Source organism: Macrobrachium nipponense, chromosome 2, assembly GCF_015104395.2.
Source record: "Macrobrachium nipponense isolate FS-2020 chromosome 2, ASM1510439v2, whole genome shotgun sequence".
Classification (NCBI taxonomy): domain Eukaryota; kingdom Metazoa; phylum Arthropoda; class Malacostraca; order Decapoda; family Palaemonidae; genus Macrobrachium; species Macrobrachium nipponense.
The window spans coordinates 84,545,152-84,555,095 of NC_087201.1; the positions used below are offsets into that span (position 1 = coordinate 84,545,152).

General features: G+C 35.9%; 2 protein-coding genes across 2 annotated transcripts in view; one reads left to right on the forward strand and one right to left on the reverse strand.

The window, feature by feature from the left end:
- Nucleotides 1-9,944, reverse strand: part of LOC135220747 (uncharacterized) — a 671,524-nt gene that overhangs the window by 466,786 nt on the left and 194,794 nt on the right. The gene's annotated exons all lie outside the window — the stretch shown is intronic.
- LOC135220741 (neogenin-like) overlaps nt 1-9,944 on the forward strand; it is a gene marked incomplete in the record, with an annotated part of 107,975 nt that overhangs the window by 91,365 nt on the left and 6,666 nt on the right. Inside the window, 6 exon segments of the mRNA XM_064258179.1 lie at nt 1,586-1,675; nt 3,601-3,696; nt 6,137-6,278; nt 6,767-6,889; nt 9,198-9,316; nt 9,599-9,747. Coding sequence (XP_064114249.1) covers nt 1,586-1,675; nt 3,601-3,696; nt 6,137-6,278; nt 6,767-6,889; nt 9,198-9,316; nt 9,599-9,747 — 719 coding nt within the window.

The window sequence follows — 9,944 nt, forward strand, 5'->3', positions numbered from 1 at the left end:
TCTACATCATTTTAGATTCAATGACAATAAGTTTTATAGTCATGGATTACTTTTCCATCATTTTAGTTTCAAAGACTACATTTTATAGTTAGGAATTACAGGTTATAGTTAGGAATTACAGATTGTTAGATTACATAAAAAAATTTCTTAACATAGATTACATATACAAATTTTCTTAACATAGAATGATCATATTCTTAATAAAAAGTATTGGACGTGTTTTTTTTTTTTTTTTTTACGCAATACAGTTTTTTTAAGGATAATTTTTATACTGTGTACTTGGACGTCAATAAACACACTTTTCTTACAGATTGGTAAAAGGTAAAGGTTCTGATAAGGTTGTCACTAAATATTTATTTCATAGTGAGAGCTGTGTCATATTTTGTATGACCTGAAATTACATCGCAACAGATGTTCAAAGAGTGATATGGCTCTGAGATACATACAATTTGTTAAATGTCTGTAATAATCTGCGCTCCATGTTTTTGAATAATCTTGACTAATTGTGTAAGTATTCTTCCATCCTAGCAAGGTACAGTATCATCTTGAATCTTACGCATGCAAATACAGCGATCATTGTTGTGTGTGGCAGTCCTGATACGCAAGACCTACACACCACACACCGTTTTTTTTTTTTTTTCTGTTTTCGGCTACTAAAGTTTTGGTTATGTGTATATGACTGCCACTGGCCTTCTGTTTCGTTCGGTTTGGACCCCCTCCCACCTCCCACCCAGCTGCATAATAAGCCTTACTTGTGCAGTTCTCCTTATGTATAAAACTGTGTTTTTTCTTTTATGACTATATGTTCCAGCCTGAACTTACTTGATCAGTCGTTGCTACCCTAACTGCTTCTGTTTGTGGCAAGCATTTATTCACCACCTGAGAGTTAGGTGGAACAGTTTGTGTTTGTTAAAAGAGATGTGGTACATCAGTGAACCCTCCAAGCAAAGTGACGTGCGGAGAGAAGTCATCCGTCTGTTCCTTGACTTAGAATTACGAATGCACGTCTTGTATGATAAGACTGGGACTACCGTAGTGGTAATTTTAGTGGGAGCAACTCCCCCTCCCCTATTTGTGTAAAAGATTAAGAGTTTAAAATGAAGACTTTCTGGACATCCGTATAAACAAATGGAACTGAGGACTTACCTTTTGTGATCACAAGAAAAGGTTTAGTTGTACTTTAATGTATTATTAGTATATCCCTTTTGTCATTAAGAACGACGAAAGAACATTTGTATCGTGTCTGTAGGCTTTTTTTTTTATAAGAGATATGATTGTAGACAAAGAATATTTTCCTCTATGTTTGTACAGTAGTTTTAAATTTGAATTGCACATTGTTTGGTGTCTGTGTGTGTGTGCGTGGTGTGATTTAATAGCAAGAATGAAGCATCATTGTAAATGAATTGTACAGCATTCTATTTGGAGTGTGTGGGAAGTGTCTTTGATTGCCTTAATACTGCTAGGCTATAGTTACGTAGTAGTTTTGAGAGGAAGGAAGATTGCCGCCACAGATCGCAGAAATCTTCCGTAGCACTCCCTGCATAACCCTTACTCTAGATAATTTTGAGTCCGCCAACCCCTACAGGACCTGAGTACGAACCTGATGACAAGAACATGACCTATACATCTACCTCCACCCTCGACCGCCGCACTCCTTACCAGTCCACATATCTGCGTAAGTCATAACACCTCCCGCTTCTCGTGACTACTTCTCTTCAAACTCCTTAATTGTAAATTCTAGCCTTATCGTAGTTTCAGTAATGTATGGTAGCCCTTGAGATGTTTTCTCCTCTTTTTTTTTCCTGTTGTGTATCCATAATGCCTCCCATTCTTCAACTTGTTTTTATTCCTTTATCGTATGCCTAAGCCTTTTGTAGTTCGTTTCTGTATGACAGGTTTTTAAAGACGGTTGCTCTTTTATATTTTGTGTGCTCTGTTTTTATGTGAATCCGAATGGAGTGTAAATAACTACAACTTCAAATCTTTTTAAAGTGTCCTCTTTTAATTCTCAATTGTGCAAATTGTATATTTATTTGTGCCAATGTCACCTCACCAAAGTTTTCAAATATTTTTAGTATATTTTCTTCATATTTAATTATTGTTGTTGCTTCTGTGATGCATTTTGATAAGTTCTCACTCATTTTTCCTTTGTGAAATGTGCACATTCTCTTGGAATGTTTCTCGTTCATTTGTCTTGTCAAGTTTCGCAGTTTTTTAATTTGACTGAAATCATGAAATTTGGTAAATTTGAGCATTTCAGTAGAGTACAACAATAGTATAAGACATTTAGATCTTGTTTTATGAAAGCATCATTTTTAGCATGAATAGGTCTTCTCTGATTGATCACGAACATTGATTTTGGTTTTTGGGAGATACGGCTAAGTGGACAAGAAATCTAATGCCCTAACAAGCTTATACCCGAAGAAAAGAAAGTGTCTTCACCCTAAAGTATGTGGTAGGACCGCCCTTTGAAAGAGTTGTAGCAAAGGTTTTGAGTTTTATGATTAAATGACATTTTGGTGGCTGTGGTAACCTCATTACTGTAGTTGAACCCTTTGCTTCATTAGATTTTAATGGAAATACAAATTAGTTATGAAATATTAAGCTCTTGTTTGTATTGCTGCAAGTTTATGTAGGGATATTAAGAGTAAAAAGTTTTATTCTGTGAAGAAATTGATTTTTTTTAAGTTGGACTTTCATTGTGATACATAATTAGATACACTTGAGCATAGAGTAATCTTCCTTTGCCTATTGCTGATGTCATATTTATATTTTTGCGTTAGTCTTTTCTTTCTTTATCAGCCTTCCTTCCTAGATTTTTCTATTTTTTTTACCACACAAATCATGTGTTTTTCATGCTTATGTATATCCTTTTGTGTCTTGAAATCTCCTATTTGATTATTATTATCTTATACGTACATGCTTTTGAAAAGGTAAAGATTGCTCTTCAACGAAAAGGTAATCCAAACAAAATGGTTTTTGCAACAAACTGCCAATTTTCCTGACCAAAAGGGTGACAAAAACCCCTGTATGGCTTATTTTTGTAATAAGTATTTTCTTGAATGCACTGGGTAAATTTTGTATATAAATCGTGAGCAAACAGGTACATAAGTGATGCTGTCTCTTAATAGCCTGTGTGAGTCTATGATATGACCCTCTGTAAAGAACAAACAGGGTTCCAGATGGGTATACTATCTTGTTTCTAACATGAAAGTTGTATAATTGGTGTTGTGCCTACAGGTTACTTTGGTTTGCCAAATATAATTTTAATGAAAAAACTAACAAATTACTTAAAAGGGTAATGGTCCTTGGGTGCTAAATACAGGTACAATACTTAATCCAATCTTACAAAGAAGGGCAGTTGGAAAATTACTACAATAACCATCTTTATTAACATTTCTAGTACAGTAGATCTTTTGTAAAGCGAGTGATCATATATCCACCGGAATAATGAGAGGTTGTTGCAGTTGCGAATTTAATATTTTTACAATTTATTTCCATTTCTTTATCCATAAATGCACGCATAGTTCCCCATGTTTAATTTCCATGACCGTCCATTTGTAGATCTTTCTTTTTTTTGTTTCCAACATTTTCCTGTAGGTGAGCCGCAGAGCGAGGATGAAACAGATAAGTTGTTGAACCGTCGTTCATACAAACACAAACCCCTCATTATATCTCTGGATGTTAATAGAGAGTGTAAGTAGCTCCTTCCTTGCCAAGTATATAACACTTTACGCCTACATGCTAGCTTGCCTTCCAAAGTAGGCCACTAACCTTTGCACGTCTTCCTCTTCTTGTGCACGAAGCTCGGAGCATGCTGCTTTTTCAAGCTGGTCTGAATAAACTTGCTTACTGATTCCACCCTAACTGAATTAAAGGAATAACCCAACGTCGTTGGGATGGTGTCCGAGTTGCTTTGTCTTATTGTAGTAACAGCTGTTGAGAGGCATCTCCAGTATGCTGTATCAACTTCCGTGTTTACATCTAATGTAGTAAGTATGTAAAGGGCAACGTGTGAGTCATTCCTCACTCCTCCTGTTGTATTTGTGTCAGTATTACACTGTGTAAGTTATTAATGTTCAGATATTTTCATGGTGTCTAACAAGATTTTTGTGTGGGAAGGACTGCAGTTTGTATCAAGAAGTTGCTGGAGTGATGCAGGCATGAAAAATCCCTGAATTTTTTTGTGAGTCTTTTTGTAAATTAATAATCTTTCTTTTTTGTGGAATCTGGCAGGATGGAAGTGGTTATTTGGTGTAAATAAAAAGCATATATTGAAAATATGCATCCATAATAAAAATCAAATGAGTCTTACTTAGCGAGAGATCTAGACAATACAGTAATGATATATTTCCTGTGTTCATTGCAGGAGCATGACATCTTAACAGAAAGCACTCGTCAGGTAGTTTACAAGATGTTACCTAGTAGCCACTGCCTATGAAGTATGTGGCTGTGTTGTCGTTTTCATTACCATTTTAAAATCATGGTTTGCTTTGTCCTCAGAATTAACAATATTTGAATAATCATCAATGAGAATCTTGAGTATTTTAGCAACATGTCCAGACCTTCTTTTCCAACTCTTATAAGCATCAAAGCTTAACATAGCAAAAGAGACACAATGAACTGTGTAACCCAAGGATTCCTAGAGCTCAAGAGTAGTCACTGGAACAGTGTGTGAGAGAGAGGCATTAAAATAAAAAACATATATTTGGACATTAAATGTTTTAAAATTGCTCACGATTAAGAGGCAAAGAACAGGTCACTGCACTGTCACACAGTATACTAAAGCTCCCGCCTCCACCCAAGCTAGGACTAGGGACAATAGTCGTTGGTTCCTGGTGACCCACCAGGTAGGGCTATGGGTTCCCACAAACCCCCCCACCCCCATCTATAGCCCACAGTGGCAGTAGACTTCAGTTTAAATTAGCTGATCTGAGGATGATGATAGGTTTTTAATTCTTTTCTTTCTAGTATATATACGTATATGTCTTGATTTATTTGTTTTTCTATCTTCTTATGAGCATTCTACCTATTCATATGATAGCTACAGGTAGAAGTTGGTCAAGATATCATGTAGGTATTCATCATTTTTTGCAATACGAAAACAAAAATAGAAATAAGCATCATCTAAACAGTGCATGTCAAAATTGATTTCGTGCATGAGAATGGGTTTACTCTTGCAACATAATTGTAGGGTCATAGACGACGTAAACTAACACTGTAGTTAGTCTTAAATCATTCTTGTTGCTTTAGGCATGGTTAGGGTATATCGCTACGAATTCTGACTCGCTACTTGAGCTGTGTACAAACGTATTAATTTTCTTAAGAAGGGAGAATTTTCATTGTATGAATATTATCAGAAGAGGGACTTCTGCCATTTTGTAATTTGTAAACAGAAATGCAAATTTTAACTGTTTTAAATGATGTGAACAACTACAAAGAATTAGAGACTTGAAGATGTAGTATGTTAGTCATAAGATACAGTTACATACATAAAAAAGGCTTCTGTGTATTAGTCCAAAAAGATTAAACTGTTGAAACCAAAGGTTTTCCTTAATTTCATCTTGGTGGTTTTGTTAGGATATATACTGAGCAATTTTTGAGCTCACATTATATTCCCTTACATGTAGTTTTATGTTTCTGGTGCCATTAGAAGCTGGTTGTGGTCTTGAGACACATGATGAATTTTATAACTTGAGGTACCAGATGCAAGTGCTCTTGCAAGTTCTTTTTTCTTAGCCGCTGATATCAGTAGGTGGAATCATTACCTTGTTACAAATTGAATTGTGTTTAAAGAGCTTTATCTATTTTGATCAGTGATGGTCTGTAGTAGGGTCCTTCAGAAGTAAAATTTGGTATGGGTAGCTCTTCATCCGTGATTGCTAGATCTCTACGGGGTAAGTCAAGAGAGGTCCCACCTATAGTACATATTTACCTCATTGTCTGCTATTCATTTATTTACATGGGTGGTGAAGGGATTCTCAGTATGCACTGTAAAATTTGTCTCGTATTTTGTTCAATATGTAGTTCTGATAAGGAATATTCTCTGCTATTATTTGTGAACTGCTCTGTTATTTGTTGGTAAAGTTTGATAAAAAAAAAAAGTCATCCCTTAAATATCTTGATTTCCTTTCAGTAGTTGGAGGAAGCACTTCGAGCAGTGTGTACAGCGACGGAACCCTGGGCAGGCCGGGATACTCTCTGCCGCAGTTTTCGGGCACAGGCAGTCAGGGTTACAATTCCCCTGCAGAAAATCCATACAGCCCCAATCCCACAAGGTATGGTATGTTAGTTTTGCACAGACAAATACATTGCATTGTGGATAAACTGTGCAGTTTATTATTTAAATATTTTAAAATGTTAGATGCAGGTTTTTCAGAATAATTTTCATGAAACATGGAAGTGGAATAGAAGTCATATTGCACTTCCTCTATAAATGAGTATTAGCTGTGATGTTCATAATAAGGCAAAGATTTTGGGATCGACTTTGGTTCGTGTTGCAAACGTGGGAAGTGAAACTCACTGATAATTTTGTTAAATTCACTTCCATTTTTGTTCATCTTTGGAATAAATGTGGCCATAAAGTAAATAAATGAACATAAAAGTACTTTACAGTATTATTACGTTAATTAAACACCACAGTCTATGAAAGTACAACACGCCAGAAAATAAAAAAACATATACTTATAGATATAGCTAGAAGAGTAGTTTATTTCTTTGGAGATTAGCAAATTTTTGACATGTGCCTTCTCTTTTCGTCTCGCAGTAGTGGACTGGGGTCTATCGTAGGTCCTAGCGGCATGCCACACGATGGCATGCCTATTCCTCCTCAGCCAACCCAGCCATTATTAGGAAATCTTGGAGGGCCTTCCAGCTCTTCACAATTCAAGTGAGTTCGTTACATCATATTATTTGTATTTTGTACAAGGTTTGTTTGTGTGGTGTTTTTACGTTACATGGAACCAGTGGATTATTGGGGACAAAGTAAGGTACACTAACATGAATAATTCAGAATTCTTGTTATGAGAAATCTGTGGCATATTTATTTCCTCACTTTACACAAGATGTGTGATTTTGCCACTGTATTAGGAATAACAAGGTATGTTCTCGTATGATTTGTATTCCTTCTAAGTAAACCACTCATAACGGTTCCAAAAACAGCATGTAATTGAAAAATGTGGAGGTATACCATGCTTTATGTGGCAGTTGCAATTTAAACAAACAGCAAATATGCCTTGGAGAAAAATCTCATTACAGCAAATTGTCAGAATCAACAATTTCATATTATTTATTTACCCAACAATGCAAGTTCTAAAGGAATAATCATTTGGAAAAGATTAAGGGGGCCGGCCGGAACGCCTATATATGGAGGTATAGGGCGAAAAATGCAAAGTCATGAAAAAATTCATGGAGCTTCATATGGCAATTGAGAATACGTATACGAAATATTTCGTCAAAATTCCTCTTACTTTCGTAGTTACAGGGTAATTAGTTAACGTAACTCAATAAGCCTAAAACATTGATCCGTACAAGAAAATGCAATATTTCCTCTATTATCGTAAATTTTGATAATTATTGTCAAAGAAATTGGGAGAAATGGCATCTGTAGACATTCCCCGAGTCGAGAAGGAGACTTCAGGCCAAGTCCATTGTCCTGTCCTGATTTAGTGCGATTACAGACGTCGAGTAGTCTACACGTTCCATTTCACCTCTGACATACGCCTGCGTTTACGTATGTTTATGTAGGTTTCGGCAAGAATTTCATCATGCCAATGAGGAAAAGACAAGGAAAACATCTTGCTAACATACAGACGAAGAAAAATCGCTCAAGTATTATTACAGAATATCATAATATATGCGTAGTTAGTGAAGAGAGAGGGGAGGGTTGCTTAGTAACGCCCCCGTCTTGCTTGACAGCACACTTCACACTGTGCCCAAGGCTACGACGATCTTTGAGCAAAGAGATCTTCATTCATGATAAATAACAAAGTTTTGGTTTTTTAAAACCCAAAATGGAATATGAAATTCATAATAATCATGATTTATTAAATTGTCTTTGCAAAAAAAGAGTACGCCTTCGAGTTTCACCTCTTGAAATTCTCTTGCATTTACGTTTGTTCATCTTTGTTTCGGGCAAGAATTTCATCATGCCAAAGAGGAAAATACAAGGAAAACATCTCGCTAACATACAGAAGAAGAAAATTCGCTGTAATAAGCCGAGTTAGCGAAGGGGAGAGAGAGAATTGCGTAGGAAGGAGTGCCCCATCTTGCCTCAAGCAGTGCCCCAGGCTGCGATATATGAGCAAAGGGATCATCATTTATGATTAAATTATGATAAATAAAATAGTTTTGGTTTATTAATACACAAAAAAGAAATAAACATTCATAATAATCATTATTTATTAACATTGTCTTTATAGAAATACGAAGGAAAACTTAGAAATACGAAGGAAAACTTTGAACGCCCGTATCTCAAAACTATACTTTTTGACCTTCAAAATCTATCTTCTCACTGAGTTTTAAAGCTATAACATTGAAATTTGGTATATAACTCAGGAAGACATTATAGAACAATCAAATATAGCCCTTTTTTCCAATTTTTGTTTCGTATTTTTTTTATAAATTTTTTTCTCCTGATTTATAGGGTTTATTTTTTTACCATATTGAAAAATTCATATCTTGCAAAAAAATGACTTTTAGAAAAAAAAACTCTCCATTCGATTGGAGGTCTACATCAGGTCTATATATGGTAGTAATCCCAGGTCTTAATATTGAATATCAAGGGAGGAGATAGATTTTGAAAAATGGTTATTTTCGGGATAAATCGCCCTGGCGTCACAAAACTGAAGGTCAGAGGCGAAAATCATATGCGGTTTGGAGATGTCCCAAGTCACCTTATTAAGTGGTATGAATATCAAAGTCCTGTCCTTGAAAAAGGGCATTAGCCGGCCGGCCCCCTTAAACGTACAACTTATGAGACCAAACTCGTTGGGTTTGCCGTATGAGATTCAGGAATTTTAACTCATGGTCTGGTTGAAATATTGAACGAAAGCATTTGTCAGAATCAATGTAGTTTTATACAGTTACCGTACAACATAAGTTCTGAAGGTATAATTAACAGATTATGCTGTATAAGATTAGGAGTGTTAACTGAGAGTGTTTAAATTATTGAACAAAGTATCTTCTCCATCTTTCAGTTCTATGAATAGTGAAGGCAGTAGTACGTTAGGTAAGAGATCTGGGAATCCATTAAGGAGTTTTAGTGTCCCAGCACCTCCACAGTCTGCTCCTACCACACCTCAACCCAAACACATTGGTAAGTTTGAGCACATCATTTGAAGATGGCTTATCAGAATTAATTTGATCTAGAGATTTTTTATGCACGAGTCACAGACTTAAAGATGAACTGTTTAGTGAGTTTGATTCAAAATGTTAATGTAATTATGTATTAATATTTTAGTCAAGTGAAATATGCTTCAAGAAGACTGAATGAAAGTTCTTTCCCATAATTAGTTCAAAATGCCAGGCCAGCTGGTCTTGTGGGGGGGGCGATAAAAAAAATGTCCAATAAATTTCAATTATTTTCTTCTTCCCTAAGTTGGCAGACAAGGGGGGGGAGTAACGAGCCCTTTTAAGAAGCCTTTGGTTGGAGGATCTTCGGCCCTTGCGGGAAGCAACGGCGCGGGTGGACCAAGCGGACGGTGGGGGGGTCCAGGGATGAGAGTTGACTCTTTGCCAGAGCATGAGGTAAACAAATATTTGTCTTGTGAATTGGTCACCAATTTGATTTTTTGTCAAGTACCCACGAGTCCATAACTGCAGTTGGTGAAAACACTGTTTTATCTTTTGCTAGATAGAAGTAAGGTGCTCTGCAAAGCACTTCTACAGTATGTTAAAATGTTTTCATTTTGGTGAATTATATGGAACCAAGATAAATGTTGAAA